At 36.4% G+C, this 20549-nt stretch overlaps 2 protein-coding genes across 3 annotated transcripts; one reads left to right on the top strand and one right to left on the bottom strand.

Moving 5' to 3' along the window:
• Positions 1-9627: 9627 nt before the first annotated feature.
• Positions 9628-11282, bottom strand: LOC127546320 (cytochrome b-c1 complex subunit 8). Of its 2 annotated transcripts, XM_051973509.1 has the most exons (3): positions 11167-11282; positions 10886-11058; positions 9628-9838 (listed from the first exon to the last, which is right to left on the bottom strand). In XM_051973509.1, the coding sequence occupies exons 2-3, from the start codon at positions 11037-11039 to the stop codon at positions 9744-9746; spliced, it is 249 nt and encodes an 82-aa protein (XP_051829469.1). In that variant the 5' UTR covers positions 11040-11058; positions 11167-11282; the 3' UTR covers positions 9628-9743. The 2 variants fall into 2 exon arrangements, with proteins under 2 accessions (XP_051829469.1, XP_051829470.1); XM_051973510.1 differs by lacking the exon at positions 11167-11282 and having other exon boundaries at positions 10886-11160.
• A 6433-nt stretch (positions 11283-17715) lies between these two features.
• Positions 17716-20232, top strand: GDF9 (growth differentiation factor 9). The gene is made up of 2 exons (XM_051973508.1): positions 17716-18134; positions 18894-20232. Exons 1-2 carry the CDS (start codon positions 17735-17737, stop codon positions 19799-19801), a joined length of 1308 nt encoding a protein of 435 aa, XP_051829468.1. The 5' UTR covers positions 17716-17734; the 3' UTR covers positions 19802-20232.
• Positions 20233-20549: the final 317 nt, after the last annotated feature.

Below are 20549 nucleotides of genomic sequence, written 5' to 3'. Positions count from 1 at the left end.
CCCCCTCTGGTTCTGATGCCATTGCCCATAGACTGACTGTTCCAACTCACTCATTTTATAGATGAGAAAACTGAAGGAGGCATATTAAGAGCTCAAAGTATGGCTGATAAGTGTCAGAGGTGGGATTTGAACTCAGGTCCCTGATTAAAACTACTGCTCTTTCTACTGTGCCATGATGTTGTGTGTATGACTACAATTAGAATGATTAAAAGTGGTCTACATGTTCCTAAATTTTATACAGTCTGATTTTATCCTAATTAAATCTTCAACCTAGCTCATTAACTATCTTCAACACCTGTCTAACAAATGCATATTGATAAGCTAAGTCAACAAGGTCTCCATCCATCCAGCTCAATGCCATAGTTTGGGCAATGTATTTTTCAAGTGCTTTGATTTTCCCATTTAAATGGTTAGATAAATCTTCATATTGCCATAGAGGCTTTTTTAAAGGGATATTAAACATCTTAAGACTATTTAAATAAATACAACAAAATCTCAAGGAAATACATAAGGCATCCAAGATGGCGACCAAGATGGAAAGAAACCACGTTCTGTGAGGACAAAGTAGAGGAATTCAGAGTATTTAACCTGCAGAAGATTGAAGGGAGAACATGTTCACTGTGACTGGGGCACTTGGGTGGCACAGTGGATTGACAGATGGACCTAGAGTCAGGAAGTTCATATCTAGCCTGAGACACTTTCCAGCTGTGTGACCCTGGCAAGTCACTTAACTCTGTTTGCTTCAATTTTCTCATCCCATTAGTAAAATGAACTGGAGCTGGCAAACAACTCCAATATCTTTGCCAAGAAAACCTCAAATGGAGTCAAGAAGAGTAAAATAAGACTGAACAACAAAAGTTCACTGTCTTCAAATAGACTATTAGATCAGGTACTGATATGACAACAGACGCTTAAACCCAGGAGAATCAGCTTGAAACTAAGACACTTTGTCAAACCCCATGACAAAGAATTTTTTCTACTTATACCCTTTGTAATAATATCAAAATCTCCTAGAAGGCACAACAAAAGAAAAAAGACATAGAAATTTGATTCTACATACTTTCATTGAAGTCATAGAGTAATTCAAGGTAGTGTCATTAACAAATTGTCAACATAATTAATTCTCCATTAAAAGTTATGTGGAGTAATCTAGTTTTCCTGTCAGTGGTAGACATATATATGTTATACATATATATGTACGTATATGTATATATGATATGAGTTAAGCCTAAATTCATAAGAATAGTGTAAGTGACCATTTAAATGCAGTTTCAGCATAAATTTTTGTGGTGTTCTCTTCTTTAAAATATAATGGTTCCCTCTGGAAGCAGGTTTCTTAGGGAGGTTTTCTGGAGGTAGCCTTAGTATCAGTTCAGATCAATAATCACCCCAAATGCAGCCAGCTGATAAAATCCAAACGTTTATTTTCTCCTGTTTTTGAATCTTTTTCCTGGGGCCTGGTTAGCTTTCTTAGAGGCCTATCTCTCCTTGGTTCCAAGAGCTCTTGCCTCTAATCTTTTGCTTCTGCCAGCTTCAGCTTCTCTTCTTCCAAATGTCTCCAGCCAGCACCAAGGTGAAAGTTGGAATGAATCTGTCTTGCCTCGGAGAGAGGGCTTCTGGGATTCTGTATCTCCCAGAGGATGAACTCCAATGAGTACTTAAATACATTAGTGAGCTAGAGGATTTGCTAAGTACTATGCTAAATTAGGCAACCGACATCACTTTGTAAGGATTCTAACAAATTTTAATTAATTTTATCTATGTATATAAATTTGTTAATCCATTTTAAACTTAAATACAAAACAAGAAAAGGAAAAAGAGAACATTTCCCTGTACAGCAGAACAGAGAGGATGCAATATAAAACTATAAATTTCCATTGCAAGAAAAACTAGATAATAAATAGTACACATTGTTTTCGAAGCTACCCAGATTTTTTGTTTCCTTCTAAGTTTTCTTTGGTTCTCTATGGCGCACTTAACTATCTTATTTTAAAACTCCATCTTGTAATTCAACCTTTGTACTCAATTTTATATGATCAATAAAAGGAGAAAGCCGGGCGTCTCCTCCTTTATTTATCTCCCTTCCTCGCTCCTACAGCCTCCTGACACAGGGTCTTCCCGGACGCGCCCTGTAGGCTAATTATCCCCTCACTAGCCTCTCACTAACGTCACACTCCACTGTCCAAAACCTCCAATCTTTCGACCCCTTTGCTGATGCAACTAACTCCCCGCAGGGACGGAGGATTACATTCATATAAGGATCCAACAGCGAAACGGCAGAAAGACACTGACTACTCTTCAGGGAGTTGCAGATGATAATGACAAAAAGAAACTTGTGAAATTTGCTTGTAATGGTACTGCGATTGAACTTCCTGAATAAGGTGAGGTTATCTGGCTTCAAGGTGACCAGAGAAAGAACATTTGCCAGTTCCTCTTGGAGGTTGGCGTTGTCAAGGACCACACATGGAGTATTTCTTGAGTAGCTTTGTTCTCTAAGCCAAATTGGCTACCTTGTGAAATGCAGCAAACGGACCTTTCATTTATTTAATCATTCAAAGTTCCATTCACATCTGCATGATTACAGAAAACATGTCTGTGGACTAGTAACACATAAGAACATTGCAGTAGAGGCAGCTAGGTGGCGCAGTGGATAGAGCACCAGCTCTGAAGTCCGCTGATCTCAGACACTTAACACTTCCTAACTGTGTGACCCTGGGCAAGTCATTTAACCCCAATTACCTCAGCCAAAAAAAAAAGGAAGAAAATTGCAGTAAGATGGTAACTAAGCCCTTTATTCATCCTAACACATTTCTAATAGAAAATATTTTGTTTTGAGTGTTTATTGTTCAGTTTATTACTTTTCGCTTGATTTGAAATGTTTTTGTTGTATTAAACCATGTATGTTGCAGCTTTACAATAAAAAAAGCTTATTAACACTTTTGTGAGCAGTTATGCTCCCAAGTTTAAACAATACCCAAGTTACAAGCACTTTTAAAAAATATATAAACTTTCTCAAATAAATGAATTCCTCCTTCAAAAAAACAAACAAAAATGTTGAATCTACAGTAAAAAGAAAAATAGACAATTAGAGGAGACTTTAGATATCAATCAAGGATAAGATGATCACTTGAAATCTCATCACTACGCAAATTGATTCATAAGAGTTTTTGATATTTAACATTTTTTAAACTCTTTTAGATGCTTCTCTTTTCTTATTGAAGGACTAGAAAGCAAAAAAACCCTCCCAAAATCTTTTATAGAAGGTTCAGAATTTTCCAAGGGACTTTCCATTTTCTATTAGCAGCTCTGGTTGGTTTCCTTTCCATGAAATATCATATGTATCTCTAGCATTTAGCACATTGGCTAGCACATATTGTTCATTGAACTGTTGTCATATTGGAGGATTGGAATTACTGTCTAATTTCAAATGGCAGAACCAAAATCAATATAGAAGTGAGAGATATATCCATAAGGAGGCAAATTTCTTTCTTTTTTTAAAGAAGCAATTGTGGTTAAGTGACTGGCCCAGGATAATTACAGCTAGTAGGAAGTATTAAGTGTCTGAGACTAAAGGAAGAAAATTTCATTTCAACATAAAGTGAGCCCATCAGAATTGTTTCAAAATGGAACAGGTTGCTTTGGAAGGTAGTGAACTTTGTCAATGGAAGGAATGGATGGCAAATGATGAGAATGCTATAAATAGGATTTCTGACCTCCAGTGACAGCAAATTCCCCACTTCCAAAAGTATATAGTTGATTCTGATTTGGCACAGTTCAAAGTCTGTTTATGTTAAGCCAAAAGATCTTCCTCCTACAAATTTTCACTCATTGGTCCTACATCTTTCCACCAGGTGGTTTGTTTGGTTCTATCGCTTCTGAAGTCTAAAAAGATAAGTTCTGTGATCCCATTATCTTAATTCTAAGAATCTGTGAGTCTTTGAGGTAGAGAAAAAAGAACTAGATATGCAAATCTTGTCAATGGTAAGTCTCCAGCGCTTAGTCTTATTCATCTGCAAAGTAAGACGGTTGGTCTCAAAGTCTAATGCTTCTTCTAGCTCTAAATTTATGATCCTAAGGAATCAATGGTTGGTATTGGGTCATTTCAGTCATGTCCAACTCCTCATGACCCCATTTTGGGTTTTCTTGGCAAAGACTAGAGGAATTTGCCTTTTCTTTTTCCAGTTCATTTTATAGATAATTACAGAGGCAAATAGGGTTAAGTGACACAGCTAGTAAGTATCTGAAGCCAGATTTGAATTCCCAAAGAAGTCTTTTTGATTCTAGGCTCAGTGCTCTACCCATGGCACCACCTAGCTGTCCCAGTCCTTGATTATCTGTGGGAGGAAAAAATACTTTGAAGTAATTGAGTTTGTGTAACATTCAAAATGCTTTTTTGCTTTTTGAAGGAAGTTCTTTGGCCAAATAGCCATCATAATAATGTAGAAGAAAGCAATCTAACAATCCAGGTTGGAAAAAAAAAATAGGAAACATTTTGTTGATTGTGACAGATAGCTACACAGACATGGTACCTTTATGAGTGATAAAATAGAAATTACTTTGAATTAGTGAGAGGCCTTTATCTGTAGCTTGAAGTTACTCAATTCCTTTTCTCTACTTCTCTTATCTTCCTACTATCTTTTCCCCCACTTTATCCTTTGTACCCCTAGCCAGAAAAAGTTGTCCCTTCCTCTTGCTGAGGGAATTGTGGGGATGGAATGAATCACACTGACTTCATCTTGTGACTCAATTATAGATCTAGCTTAGTTTTCTTTCTGTTCAACTATTGAAATTTTAAGAAAATTTTACTGCGTTGTTTGAACTTAGTGCTGTATGGATGGGAAGCTGGACTATCTTTACTTGTTGCTTAGAAACCCTTAGTAACTTAAAAAGGCCAAGATCTCTCAATGCATCCGAAGTTACTGCCAGTCATTCTCACCTATGTCTTGCCACTGGGCACTGTGGCACTGGAACGATGACACTGGAGGAGAGAGTGAAGCTGGTAACTTTACACATCCCTGCCTCACTTAAATCCAATTCATCTGCAAGTCATCTCTCTTCTGAATGGCACTGGTTCTCTTAGAAAACAAAAGATGAACAAGAGAATATAATTAAGGAACAAAGTTATACTGACCAAAAACCCAGGCAGATCCAAAAATTAATGCAGGTTTTTTCGCTGATCCCGCATTGGTCAATTTCTGTATCATCATTCCTCTGACTAAATATAGACATTTGGAGAGGAATAGGACTTTTTTTTTTCAGACTTCAAGGAATTGTACCTGTTCATCTTCTCCCAAAGTGAAAAGTTCCTAATCTTTTCTCCAATTAGAAATCAGAATCTTGAATCCTGGATAATCTATTTTTTTTTTAAATGCATAAAAATCTATATCCTCCAGCATTTGGTAACCAGTGCCAAATTTGTTATGCAATTGGCATGCATTGCTTAATAGATACTCAGAAGCTTAAACTTTTGTTTCCTCAGTTATTGCAGATTTTACCTTTCTTATTGCCAATTTTAACCTCACCCATATCCCAATGCCACACAATCCTATTCATTCCAGGACCTGACTTTCCTTCATCAATCCTTCCTTTCCATGCATCTTCCATCCCTTGCTCTCAGTCCTCAAATATGCTTTCTTCCCTATCCCAAAAAACTGCTTTCTTGATCTTGCTACTTCATACTTTTATTCTTTTTCTCTTTTCTTCATTGCACTCTCTTTTGCCCTCTTTCAATCATACAATTTCTCCCTTGGCAATCTCATTCACTCTTTATTATCATCCTTATGTAGGTGACTCTCAAATTTGTATCTTTACCTCTGACCACCTCAGAGCTCATTTACATTTCTGGCTCCCTCTTGGTTTTCTTAGATATTCAGCATGTGTAAAACTGTACTTATCATTATTTGCCTTTCTCTCTACCTCTTGATATTTTTGTTGATGACCCACCATCAGGCTTATATCCTTGAAGTTTTCTTTTTTTTTTTGCTGAGATTTTACTCTCTGTGTCTGTGTGTTAGATTTTAACTCAGGTCCTCCTGACGTCAGGACTGGTTCTCTATCTACTACACCAACTAGCTGCCTCCCTCCTTGAAATATTCTTGGTAGTTCCCTGATCTGAATTCAATTAACTGATTTCTTGATTCTGCTTGTATAATACTCTTCCAATTCCTACTAATTGTCACTGAAAAGAGTTACACAAGTGTACCTAGGCCCACTACAAATTTTTCTCTTTGACAGCACTACCTGTTGCACGATAATGTTTTTACTCTTCCCTAAATAAGTCTATCCCTTCTCCCACACTGGCTGTTTTAAGTCACTTCTCAAGACCATTTTCTTCTCTCATTTCCTTTGGCACCTCTTTTCTTCCCCTTCTATCTTTACCTAGTGATTCCAGAAATTCCCATGAGTTGGTCATTTCTACGCAGATGACTTTTACATTTTAATCTTCATTTCTCTCCTGAGCTTGTCCCCATATCACTAACTGCCTGTCACCATCTCAAATACAACCCATCTAAGACAAAACTAAACCTTCTACTCTACTGAACATCTCAACTCCAGACTTCCGTTTTCTCTTGAGGGAATTCAACCAGCTTTTCAGTTACTGAAATTCACAATGAAATCATTCTTGACTTCCTTCTCCCTATTAAGTCTTGTCAATTCTGCTTCCATGTCTCTTCGCATTCTTTCTCCTTTTACATCCATCAAACTATTTGGGGACCTTGTTTCCTCTCACCTGGACTTAGAAAGTCTCCTGTTTTCTCTGTTTACAATCTCTTCCCTCAGAGTTTACAACCTTCCTAAAGCAAAGATCTGACCATGTTATTCCTCTTAAGAATCTTCAGTTTCCTATTTACCTGTAGGATAAAATACAAATTACTCATCTTCGAATTTAAATTTATGCACAATCTAGCTCTAGATTGCCTTTCTATTTCCCATCACTCTCTTTCAAATTCAATATTCTAGCCAAACTATTCTACTACAGTTCCTGAATTTGGTATTAGTTCATTTACTATCTATGGAGACGCAATACCATACAGACATTTGCACAAACTGCCCCCATGCTTAGAATATAGATCCTCCTGACTTTCACCTCTTTTACAAGCTATGTACCCAAGTTATATCATTGAAGGTTTTTGTTGTTCAGTGTTTAGTTGTTAGACTCTGTGACCCCATTTGGATATTTGCAAAAATACTGAAGTGGTTTATTTCTTTCTCCAGCTCATTTTATAGATGAGCAACTGAGACAGTTAAGTGACTTGTCCAGGGTCACACAGCTAGGAAATATTTGAGGCTGAATTTGAAATCAGGACCAGCATTCGATCACACTGCATTACCTAATTGTCTTTATGCTTCAAGTTAAGGACTATAATTTTGATCTTAATATTGCCAGTGCCAAATTCAGTATTTTATTGAAAATATTCACTTAATCATACTTGTTAAATTGAATTGCCCTTTGCCCTCATTTCTTCATACCTACTGTACTAAGCTTTAAGTTTCCTAATTGGTCTATTTATCTCCTTACTCATCTTTCACAATGTAGTAGTTAATGCCATTTCTCTACCAAAAAAGCTTTAATAATTCCTTACTGTTTATTCAATAACTTTTGATTCTGATATTCAAGACCCTATGCAATAAAGCTACAAATTACTTTGTACCGCTATCCTTTATATAGTCTAAAATCCAAATAAACTGGACAATATTTTTATCATGTTCTCTTATCCTTGTATACTTTTGCTCAACACCCTCAACACCTGCAACAGATTCTCCCGTTTATTAAAGTCCAATCTCAGGTAACATCTTCCCACTAAAAAGCCTTCCTAAACCCTCCTGCCTTATCTTCCAAGGTGATAGTGATTTCTACTTCTCAAAGTTATCATGGTATTTTTTCCAAAAACTTCCTTGCATTCATCTTCTCCTCTTTAATCAATTATTTGTGCACTTATCCTCCATTTTATATTGCAAGATGCTTGAGCAAGGCCTGTTATCTATTTTTCTTTCTCTAGTATTGAAAGTGCAAATAAAAGACACTTCCATATTTTCTGAATAAATGGTTTGAGGGTTATACCTAAATTCTCCAGCTCCCAAACTTTGACTATATTAAATTAAATTCTCCAACTTTCTTCAGTCATTAGTCCAGATCAATATGAGCCTTCCAGCTATTTTTGATTTTTTAACAGTTCATATTTGTTTTCTTCAATGAGGAAAAAAAATTCTGAGGAAATATTCTTTTTACAAAAATGACCAATCTATTAAGAACAAAGGAACTATCAGCCACTTGTCATCCATAAACAGATCAGAATCACCTTTTTGAAACAATGTATATAAATGCAACATGTACCAATCACATTGGGTCATAGACATGTTACAGCCTGTATTATCTATCACCTTTCAAAATCAGCTTGAGGGGATGTGAGGCACCTTATTTTTCTACACAACAGAAAATTTGTTCAAACCATCTGAAACCAACTTGAACTAGGTAAAAGTCCTTGGGCAATGTGCAATCTTTCCTTAAATATTGGCTCATCTCAACTGTTACAAACATGCTCAAATCTCATACATCTAAGCTTTTACTTCATTCTATTACCCTCTTAAAATATTATCACAATTCTCCTTTTAATAACCAAATTCTTTGAAAAAATTTTTTGAAAAAACATCCATTACCTCAACTTTTCATCTCCCATTCACTTCTCAATTCCTTACAATCTAACTTCAACCTTATTGTACAACTGAAAGCACTCTTTCCATGCTTACTAAGCATCTAATTGTCAAAATGCATTCTTCCATTTACCAAGGTCCTCAACCAGGAGTCATTCTCAACATTTCCCTTTTTTTCATACTTTAGTAAGATGTTGTCAAATCTTGTTGATACTTTCATATTTTGTCTTGTGATAGGTATCTATCCTCTTCTACTTACTTGGTTACCAACCAGTTTCAGATCTTCATTACCTCTTGTTAAACTCTAAATCAACAGCCTAATTGGTTTTCTTGCCTCTAGTCTCAAATTCATCCTTCACCCAACAGTCAAATTAATATTCCTAAAGCACAAGTCTGGTCATGTCACATTCCTCCAAATGATGCCACAAAGACTCTTTTGAGGTTCTAGGATGAATGCACAATCTGGCTATAGTCTTTTTTGGAGTTAATCAGAAAACATTCTACATTTCAGTTACATGGGCCTATTTTATTTTCCCAGTACACAACAATGCATTTCCTACATCTGTGTCTTTGCATGGGCTGTCCTACATGATTGGAAGGTACTCCTTCCTTGTCGCTACCTGATGGAATCCTTAGCTTCCTTCAGTTTCCTATAAGGCAGGCCCATCCTAATCCTATTCCTATTTCTAAATTGCCAACACCTGAAATTACTTAGTCGATATTTTGTATTTAATTTCCTGCTAATTCTTTCCAAAGTTCCTTGAGGTTAAGGTCTATTTTGTTTTTATAACCTTTTTATCCAGCATAGTACCTGGCATATAACAAAATATTAATAAATGCTGCTAAATAGATGGTACTTGCAAAAGAAGGGAAGGGAAAGTATATCTCCCAGGTGAGGGTTCTGGAATATTTTGCACAATGTAATTTTTTTTTATTAAAAAAAAAAAGGCAAAAGAAAAAGCCTACACATTACAGTTTGTGAAATGTCAAGTTTATTGCATCTTCAAACTATTTTATACACTTTTCTTCTATTGCAATCACAAAAGCTGACCTCCAAGGAACCAAGACTGTTGTATTTTCCTCTGTGTTGCTTATTTGTTTTCTTCAAAATCAGCTGGCTTCTTCCTCTTTGACTTCTCAAACTCCTGGGTTCCCCACGTATAGAGGAAGTAAAAGCCTATAAATGCTTTAAGAACCAAAATCAAGAAAAAATAGTAAGCACACACGAAAGACTATTGGACCAGCAAGACTACATTAGAGTAGGTCTTTTACTTTGTTAAAGTATCACTAAGTAATGATGACTATTGCCCGCACCAACCATTCCTAGACCTAGAAGATATTATGGAAGATGTTACATTGCATCTATTTAACAGAGTTAAAATATAAGTTGTTCAGTCTTGTTGTGATTTGCCCAAGGTCACACAGATAAGTATCTGAGGCCAAATTTGAATTCAGAAAGATGAATCTTTTTCACTTTAGGTCCAGCATTTCTACACTAAGGCATATAGTGAATATAGAATTATGTTTTGTGTAATATCAATTGATATCAAATTGCTTGCCCTCTTAAACAGAAGGGAAAAGTCAGAGGGAGGATATTTGGAATTCAAGAATTAAAAAAGTGAATATTAATACATTTTAAAATGTTATTATGATTAAAGAAAATAAATGAAAAATATATTTTAAAAGATGCTAGGACCAAGTACAGTCTTCCTAGGTCAGTTTTTTATATAAATTCACTTGAAAGATCCATCACTATTCCTACCTTCCTATTTCAAATTAAGTGGTCTCAAAATCTGGGGGTCATGCCCAGGATTTACCATTAATTAGTATGTAGCTATAGGGCACTTACAGGGTTGCTGTAAGTAAAGTGCTTGGGAAACCATACATCCCTAGATAGATGTAGATTATTATTACTGTCAGTCCACTTTGAAGGAGCCACTTAGGTTGACTTACAGTTTCCTGTACACTCAACACAAGCACCTTCAGATTGTAATTTTATAGACAGTAAGTGAGGAAAAATGAGATTCTATGATGCTAATGACCACGCCACTGAATAGCGGTGAGCTGAGTCCTCCGAGGCACACTTTGGTCCCTAGCTTTCCGGGGGTCACTGTGGATTACACGCTTCATGACCCGAAGCTCTCCAAGTCAACCCCGGGGAGTGAGAAGGCCGCCGTACTGGGGGGCCTGGGCTCTAGATGTTCCCGCCCCAAAGGCCCAGAACTGCACTCACGAGGGGCGACCCGCAGAATGACGTCCCTAGTCCTGCGAATCACGTTCGGGATGCCATTGGTGAAATAGTTGGGGAAGGCTCTCTGTTCAAATGGAGAGAGGCTGTAGGAAATGATGTGCCTCACTCGGATCAGATTCCCGAACTCGCGGCCCATCTTCGCTGCACCTTCGGTCCTTGGAGGGGCAGAAACAGTTACTGATGCGGGCCGACTGGGTGGAGACCCCGGGCCCAGCGGCCACCCCGCCTCACCTTCCCGGTCTAGGTAAGCCCCAAGCACTCACCTACTTCAGGACACTTTGCCCTCCAAAGACTGGGGCTCGTACTTCGCGACCCTTACATTTCCGGGGCAAGTAGGCGGGTAGAATAATACAACTTCCGGGAGAGACCATGTTGCAGTTCTTGCGGGGGTGGAAATGCACCTCATCTCTCTAGGGAGAAGAGTACAGATCCAGCGAAGACTGAGGAGCCCAGTGCGAGGAGGGTCCCGGACTGGGAGTGAAGCTCGCTGAGGGCAGGAGAAGCTGTTTGTGATAGGTTAGGCTAGCTGTCCACGCGGGAGCCGAGATCCATTTCCCTGAGTGTGCCCCTTTCTTCCCCGATAACTGGGAAATCCACTTGCTATCTCCCCCACTTCTGAAGCTTTCTCCCCAATGGCAGGAAATAAATAAAGCCTTTTTGTATCATTCCTTCATTCACTCACTCACTGAGTTCCTCCATTCAGTCGTTCGTTTACTCATTCGTTCACGCAGTTAGTAAACGTCCGAGACCGAATTTGAACTCCGAAAGGAGTCTGACTCTAGGCCTGTTCTGTATTCACTATGGCGCCACCTAGCAGAATGTATATTCTGTGGTTAAGGGAGATCAAAAATACAGTAATAAATAACAAAATAGGTGATAATGGACCGAGTGCTGGATTTGGCGTTTTCTGTCTTTGATTCGCTAGCTGTGTGACCCTGGACAAATCCTTTTGCCTTTTTTGGCCTGTTTCTTTATCTCTAGAATCAACAAGTTAATCCTAGATGAGTTCTCTTGTTATTCTATATATTAATACTATTAATGTGTGTGTGTGTCTGTGTGTGTGTATCTACACACACATACACACTATACTATAGAAGAAAACACTTGGAGTTTGGAAAGAGGAGGGAGAGTTCTAATAAGCTGACAAGTCTTGAGGATTTCACCTCAATATCTCTGTGATTTTTCCATTTCACGGGCTGTAGAGAGGGAAAGAGAATTATTAAGCACTTACAACTCTATATGGGCAGTTAGTTGGCCAGAGAACTGGATTTGGCGTCTGGAAGACCTCAGTTCCAATCCAACCTCAGACACTTATCCAGAATAATTCACTTAACCCTATTTCCTTCAGTTTTTTTCATCTGTAAAATGAGCTGGAGAAGGAAATTGCAAGGAAATCCCAAAAGATCATTGAAAATGACTGGACAACAATGGGGAAAGTATACAAATACAAGCAAATAATACAATTTTCATTAAAGAGTCTTAGGAAACTCAAAACAACCCTTTGAGGTATGTGCCATTATTATCCTTATTTTACAGTTGAGGAAACTGAGGCAAAAAAAGATTTGCCCAGGATCACACAATTAGTAAGTGTCTGAGACTGAACGTGAACTTGTGTCTTTCTGAATTCCAGACCCAGGGCTTTGTGCACTATGGCACCACCTAGCAACCTCACTTGTGTATTTGTTTTCCTACAGCCCCTCTGACATTTGTCATTTTTCTTTTTTGTAGTCATCTTTCTTAGGCACATAATGTGATATGGAACCTCAAAATTACTTTACTTTTCATTTCTCTAGTAAGTAGTGATTTAGAGCTTTTGAAAATTGCCTATTTATTTCTTTTGACTGTTTAGCTACTGGAGAATGGCTCTTATTCCTATAATTTTGAATGAGTTCCTTTTATATCTTAAATATGAGTTTGTTTTTTTTTAATCAGAAAAACTTGCTGCAAAGAATTTTCCCCAGCTCTCTATTTCCCTTATGTTAGTCAATCAAGAACTTTTTATTAAGCATCTACCATGTGCCACAAATTGTGCTGAGCTTTAGAGATACCAAAAAAAAAAAAAAAAAAAAAAAAAAAGAGGCAAAAGATAGTCCTTGCCCTCAAGGAGCTTACAATCTAATTGGGGAAACAGCATGCAAACAAATATATACTAAACAAGATACATTTAGAAATATATACAGAAATAGAAAATAATAAAAGGGAGGCATTAATTTTGAATATATTACATTTGTTTGTGCTAAAGTTTTTAAATTTCATATAATCAACATTTCCCATTTTATTTTATGTAATCCCATCACATGTTTAGTCATAAACTCTATTCATATATGGAAAAAGTAATTTTTTTTCTTGCTGCTGTAATTGGTGGTATGACTTTTTATATATCTATTTGGAACTATATAATAAAAAATGTCCACTTTATCTTAAGTCCTACCATTCATCTAAAAATAATTTCTTTCTTGCTCTCCTAATTTGTTTATGATATGACTTTTCGTACCTATCTTCTGCACATTTAAAAAAATATTTCATTGGCCCTCTTTTTCTGGCATCACTATTATTAATTCTTCAACCTCCCCACATTTTCCCTCCAACCTCCCCACAATTAAAAACAAAAAGAAAGATAAAAAAGTTGTAACAGAGTAAGCCAAGTCAAGCAAAATTAATTCATATAGTGGCTATGTCCAAAAATGTATGTCTCTTTCTACATATAGATTTGCAAAATTATTTTTCTTTACAATATTTTTGTTTTGTAAAAATTATTCTCTTGATTCTATGTACTTAGTTTGTGCTATTTAGAATTCTCTGAAATTATTTTCCATAATTTTTTCTGTTACAATAATATTCCATTATATTCACATATATTCATATATATTCACACTTGTTCTGCTATTCCCAAATGGTCCAGGAGGTGATCTAAGGCATTTCATTAAATATAGTTCCTTTCTTTTCTCCACTCCCTGTTACTTTCCCCTTTAGGATCATGAAGTTTATATGCTTGTCACTGTTCTTCTGGATTATTAACTTCTTATTCCCATTTGTTGAATTTCCTATATTTTTATATAGTTTTTCAAATTGTTGAGTTTAGTATTTTTTACTCCAAAATATGTGTACTCATTCAACCTTCTTTTGTCCATTTCTTCTTTTTTGTCCACATTAAGGCCTTGAAGACACTTATTTCTCCTTTCCCTCTTCTGAATGTCAGCATTACATCATTATAAGCACCTTCCAACTGCTTAAATAAATTTATCTTTCTAGTTTTCTCTAGCTTTAGTATTTCAATGTTCCTACTCAGTTCTGATCTTTTCATGAGAAATACTTTAAAGTATTTCTGTTAAATGGTGAGCTCTTTGAAGGCAGGAACCAAATTTTTGCCTTTCGCAGTATCCCAGTGCTTAGCACAGTACCTGGCACTTAATATCATGCACAGCACAGTATACCAGATATTAATAAATGCTTTGTGACTTGTCAAAAAAAAAAATGACCTCTCTCTCTGCAATTACTTTTATTCCCAAATCCTGAGTGCTAAAATCAGCCTAGCAGTTGTTTGGGCAATAATCAAGATAAGGTCCATTTGAGTCATGTCTATCTTACTTTTCCCAATCATATCTTTCTATGCCCCCTTTGTCTTTAAATTCTTATTCTCACACCCCAGCAGTATGTATCACAGTGGGATAAGATGTAGGTCCTGGCCAAAACCCATCACATTCTATAATCCTATGAAATCGATTAGATAAATTGGCAAATTTGGTTGGAACATCATTAGCATAAAGGGAAATCATATGTAAACTGGAATCAAATTGCAAAGGACTTTAAATGAACCAAAGAAGAATTCATAATTTATTATCCAGAGGCAAGATGGAACTTATTAAACAAAAAGGAAATGGGTCAGATCTGTGCTTTACCAATATCCATTTGGCAGCTGTATGGGGATGACTTGGACAGGAAAAACTTTATGGGAGGGAAATCAATTAGGAAACTTTTGCAATATTCCAGGTGAAAGGTGATGAGGACCTGAACCAGGACAGTGGTGGGACAAATGAAGAGAAGGGGCTGAATATGGTCGATGTTGTAGAGATAGAAGTGACAAAATTTCACAATTGAGTGGCTATAGATGTATGAGGTAAGGCAGGTGTCAGCTACAAAAATAAAAGAGCGTGTATCTAAAGGCCTCAACAGAAATACAGATATTAGAAAAAAGGAAAGACTTTTTGAGAAAGATAATAAATTATCTTTTGACATTTTGGATATGAGAAAACTACTGAATGTCTAACTGGAAATATCCAATAAGCAATTGGTAGCACAGGATTAGGGTTTAGTAGGATTATGTAGATATGAGAATCATCTGTATAGAGGTAAGAGTTAAATCTATAAAATCTGGGGAAATATCCAAGAAGATTAGAGAAAATAGAGCCCAGGACAGAATTGTGGAGGATATCAATGGTTAGGGGCAGAACCTGACAAAGTTGATTTAGAAGTAGCAGGCCTATAAGTAGAACCATTAGGATGGTATCATGAAAATTTAGGGCTGAGGGAATATCCAGGAGAAGGTGTAGATCACTAGTATAAAATGTCATAGGTCAAAAAGATTCAAAACTGAGAAAAAAGCTTTTAGATTTGGCAATTAAGAAACAATTGGTAATTTTTTTTTTTTTTTTTTTAAGAATTGAGATATGAGAGGAAAGAAATAGGAAGAGAGCTTGAGGGGACAATTTTCCAAAGAAGATGTGAAGTAATGGGATCAAGGTGACAATTGGAAAAAGCAGTTTCAGGAAAAAGCAGAGAATGATGAAGTTAAAAGATTATAAAGGACTGAGAAGAGGGAAAGGATTAGCAGTATAGAAGGCTTTTTTTTTTTTTTTTTTTTTTTTTAAGAATTGAGATATGAGAGGAAAGAAATAGGAAGAGAGCTTGAGGGGACAATTTTCCAAAGAAGATGTGAAGTAATGGGATCAAGGTGACAAGCAGAGGGATTCACTCTGATAAAGAAGGAGTTACTTCATCAGAGAATGGAACAAAAGAGGAGAGAATAGAGTTCTGAGGTGCTGAATAGAGGAGGTGGAGAAGAGGGACCTCAGTGAAAGACTGATTTCCTTCATAAAGTATAAGATGAGGGTTCTCTGCTGAGAGAGAGAGGAAGTGGTGTGGAAGACTTGAGGAGAGAAGGGTAGTTTTGGGAAGTAATCACAGATTCATTGAAATACTGAAGTATTGTGTATTTTGAAGTTGTGATGGCTGGCTGTTCAAAAATCCTTCCAAATAAGTCATAACACAGTGATTTTTTTTTTTTAAAGGGGGAGGAGAATAAGAAAGGAGAAGCCAGATGTGTGATTTAATTATTCTAGGAGCATTCTGAAAAGGAGGCTCTCTATACTAATGCAGGTAGACACCTACTCTGAAATTTAAAATCTTAGGGAATTGTCTGTGTATTGAGAAGTTAAGTGATTTGCCCAACATCAGTTTATTTCAGAGATGCTTCAGGAATCTATGTCTTCTTGGCTGCCGCCCTATTTCTACATACTTTCTATATCCTTACTGCCGCTATCACAGCATTTTATGAATATGTAAATATTGATATAGCTCAATTTGATTCAGCATTTTCATTGTATTAAAATTAAAATGTTTAAATTAAATTAAATATAAAATTAAATCTGCAGCCTCAAACTTTATGCCACCTACAAGTGTAGGAGTTAAAATTAGAATTCATTGATTTAAAGACAAATAAATCTGCTTACCAGGGGCAGTTAATGAACTGTCAATTGCCACAGTTTCATCAGTCTGAGTAATGCATAAATTGTTCTATATTTCATAGTACTGGGGTGTAATGTTTACCTTTAACTTTTTCTTTTCAAGATAGCACTGTATATCTCAAACTTTAACATAAGCTTTTAGAGGAGGTCCTTGACTCATTTTTAGAAACATAATATCCATTCACTTCCAAGTAAAATACCCATTCCACTCAAGACTCAAGAGAAAATTCTCCCAGAAGGCACTCACCACCAGTTAGATGTCAAAAAATAACCATTTTTAATCATGCCATCTTACAGTCAAGGATTTTCAAAACCAAAAAATCTGTAACTGAGCATTCAAACACAAAAAAGAGCAATTCGAAATTTCAAAATGAATCAAAAATAGATGTGGAAAAGGACCCAGGACATTAAACCTCTTACCTAATCTAATTGGCCAGCAAATCAAGCTATCACATATTACAAATGAAAAGTTTTATGTCTAACCACGTAGGAGAATTAAGGCACCTAATAGAGCTTTACTTTTTTGAAAATCAGTGAACTGACTTTTCTGGCCAGCATGTTGACATATTTAAATAGTTACTTTTGAAGCGGTCCATTCTAAGCACTTGATTTCAGGAGAAAGCATTTGGAATAGATGTGTAAATCCATTAACTACCATAAATAGGATTGACATCAAAGCAGACAGAATCATCACCAATATCCATTGCTTGTTTTTTTCTTGGGCAAAAGAATTCTTTAAGTGTTCTAATTTCTTATCAAAGTAAAGTAGGGAGACCCTGATTAGAAGATCATTCTCCAGGATCTTTTAGTCATTCAGGAGGCAATTACAGCACACTTGTAATTTAAAAGATTTTTCAAAATTTTGAGGAAAGGGGAATAAAGAAGAAATAGCCAAATAAATCTGTCTAATGGAACAAATTGAATATTCTAGAGCTGACAAAATTATCACCACAGCTGGGAACCCTTATCATCTAACTCCTCCCCCATCCCACCTTAAACTTTTTTAAGAAAGCAGCTGGCTCCCCTCCATACTTTAGAGAGTAATCAAGCCTGGGGAGATGTGGGCCTTGTTAAGTCTCCCCAAACTATGGAAATGACCAGCCCATTCATCCTCCATTTTTGCTGTTCAGCCTGGATGTTTTTCTCCCTTAGTCTAGGGTCTCAAACTATTGAGGATGAAGCTGGATCTGTAACAAGTGGAGAAGCTTCCTTTGAGGGTAAGCCCTTGTCTTGGAATAAGCCTCTAGATGAAGAAAATAGAGCAGGGCTCTTTCCACTCCTTCCCAAGGTCTTAGTTAACCGCCATCTTCCTGGGGCACCAAGGCTACAACCTGACTCAAGAGCCCTGCATTATATGAAGAGGCTTTATAAAGCATATGTCACCAAGGAAGGAATTCCTAAGTCTGACAGAAGTCACCTCTACAACACTGTCCGTCTATTCACACCAAGTGCACAGCAACAACAGCCTTCTTGGGGCCATGTCACAGGTGTGTAGCCACGGAATCTCTCAGGCTATGACTTGGGGTGGAGAGAAGGTGCTATAGAAGGGAAGAAGGAAAGGTAATTGATCATACATACTGGTTCATCTCAGTGCTTGATTCAGATGTCAGTTGTGCAGTTTGGTATGGAAAATGATTCCTTAAGACCCAAACATAAAGAAATACCTAATACCTATTTTTCTATCAAGAGATTCCTGTCTTTCCCTTTTTTAAAAAAATTATTTTAATTTTAAATTTTCCTTTGCCAATATATGTTGTAATCACAGGCTTTTTTTTTTTTTAATCAAAGAAACCCATATATCCCTTTCAATAGAAAAACAAATTGGATAAAATATACATAAAAGAATATGACTTTTTAAGAGAAAGGAAATTTAAGGGCTCAGCTAGTCCCCCCCTTCCCCACCTTTCTAGTTTCTCTTCAAGTAAAATAATCTTCACTTTTAAAGTCCAACAGTCTGATTGCTTTCATTAAGCCTCAAAGGTATCAGGATTTTTCTTGGTGATAAGCTTATCAAGAGTTTTGAAAATGAATATACTAATAAATATCCTTTATCTGATTTCTATCGTTTAAGGTCATTCAGAAGGTGTCTGAATTCCCTTTTCCCCTTACTTGGAGGGAAAACAGAGTATGTGTGAAGTGTTAACTTTTGTTATTCTTGCTATTAGATTGTACATTAGACTTGATTTCTAAATGCTCTGCCTCATTAATATTGAAGCACCTGTGGTGTTTTTTTTTTCTCCCCTTAGGAGTTCTTCAATCAATGGATCTTCTGTTTAACCTGGACCATATTACTGCCCTAGAACACTTACTCAAGTCTGTTTTGCTATATTCTTTGAAAAACTCTGTTTCTTTTTCTCCCACCACTAAGTGTATGTGCCATATAGTTGTAAAAGAACCTGAGTGTTCTAGCCCATTTTCTTTCAGGTCTCCACAATCCTACACTTTTAATTTACAGTTTGAATTTAGAAAAAATCATAAGTGGATTGAAATAGATGTGACTACTTTGCTTCAGCCTCTAGTTGCTTCCAACAAGAAAAATATCAACATGGCTGTGAATTTTACTTGTCTCAAAGATCAACAGAATCCAGTGCAGGATGAGATATTTGATATGGCCATATTAATGTCCCCATCACTATTAGTATATCTGAATGATACCAGTGCTCAGGCTTACCATAGATGGAGTTCTCTTAGATACAAAATGGAAGAAAAACTGACTCAGGAAAGAAAATCTTCCCGCCATCGAAGAAATAAAGGAATAGGAGAATCCAAAGCAAGGAATCCCAAAATACCAGTTTCTTACAACCTGAGTGAATATTTCAAGCAATTTCTGTTTCCTGAGAATGAGTGTGAGCTCCATGACTTTAAGCTGAGCTTTAGCCAGCTAAAGTGGGACAACTGGATTGTAGCACCACATAGATATAATCCTCGATACTGCAAAGGTGACTGTCCCAGGTTTGTTGGGCATCGGTATGGTTCTCCTTTCCATACTATGGTACAAAATTTAATCTATGAGAAGTTAGACTCTTCCATTCCAAGGCCTTCTTGTGTGCCTGCTAAGTACAGCCCCCTGAGTGTCTTGACTATTGAGCCTGATGGCTCTATCGCTTATAAAGAATATGAAGACATGATAGCAACAAAATGTACTTGTCGTTAGCATATTGTCTTAGGAAAAATTAAAATGCAAACAGATTTCAGGAATGTTGTTCAGGACAACATTCATGCTAAGTTTAGCTGGGACTTCAGGCAGGCTTCATACAGTAAATTTTTGGATCCACTGATGTCTAGTTGTATAAGAAATTAATTGGGTAGACACATATTCTGATAAATAACATTGTAATAAGTAGGTTTTGGAGTACAATTTAATCTTTTTTCTTTAAATTACAAATGTAATGTGTATTTTGTAGTTCTTAACATGTCTTGAAGAAGTGAATTTTTGCTTATTTTTTATTTTTTTAATTTTTAAATTTTGCTTAAAGATGTATTTACCTCTGAAGTAAAAAATCCATTAGTAGAAGTGAAGACAAAAAAAATTGATAAGACACAATGCTATACTCTTTATGAAAGAATAAATACTTGTCAATAGCATATGTCTTCTGTATGATTTTTGTGAAACCTTTAAGAATTTTTTTTTTCATAATGGATATTTGGTAGAATAGTATTTGAGATAGACATAGGTTGGGAGGGATGCCATAGATAGGGTTGGTAATTAAGACAAATTTGAGGTGAGGGAAAACAAGTGGAAAGCATAGAGGAGTAAGTGAAAATCTTCTAGAGAAGATCTAAATACTTATTTGTCTAAAACTCTTTCCTCCACACTATTTACATTGTAACCGTGATGAATGCTGGGTAATGAAGAGCTCAAGAACTGAAATCCTAGTATAGTTTGTAGCACCTTCTATTTT

This window comes from Antechinus flavipes, chromosome 2 (assembly GCF_016432865.1).
Source record: "Antechinus flavipes isolate AdamAnt ecotype Samford, QLD, Australia chromosome 2, AdamAnt_v2, whole genome shotgun sequence".
In the NCBI taxonomy this organism is placed as follows: Eukaryota; Metazoa; Chordata; class Mammalia; order Dasyuromorphia; family Dasyuridae; genus Antechinus; species Antechinus flavipes.
The sequence above is the reverse complement of the archived record's forward strand: the minus strand, read 5'-3'. Positions and strand labels throughout refer to the sequence as shown.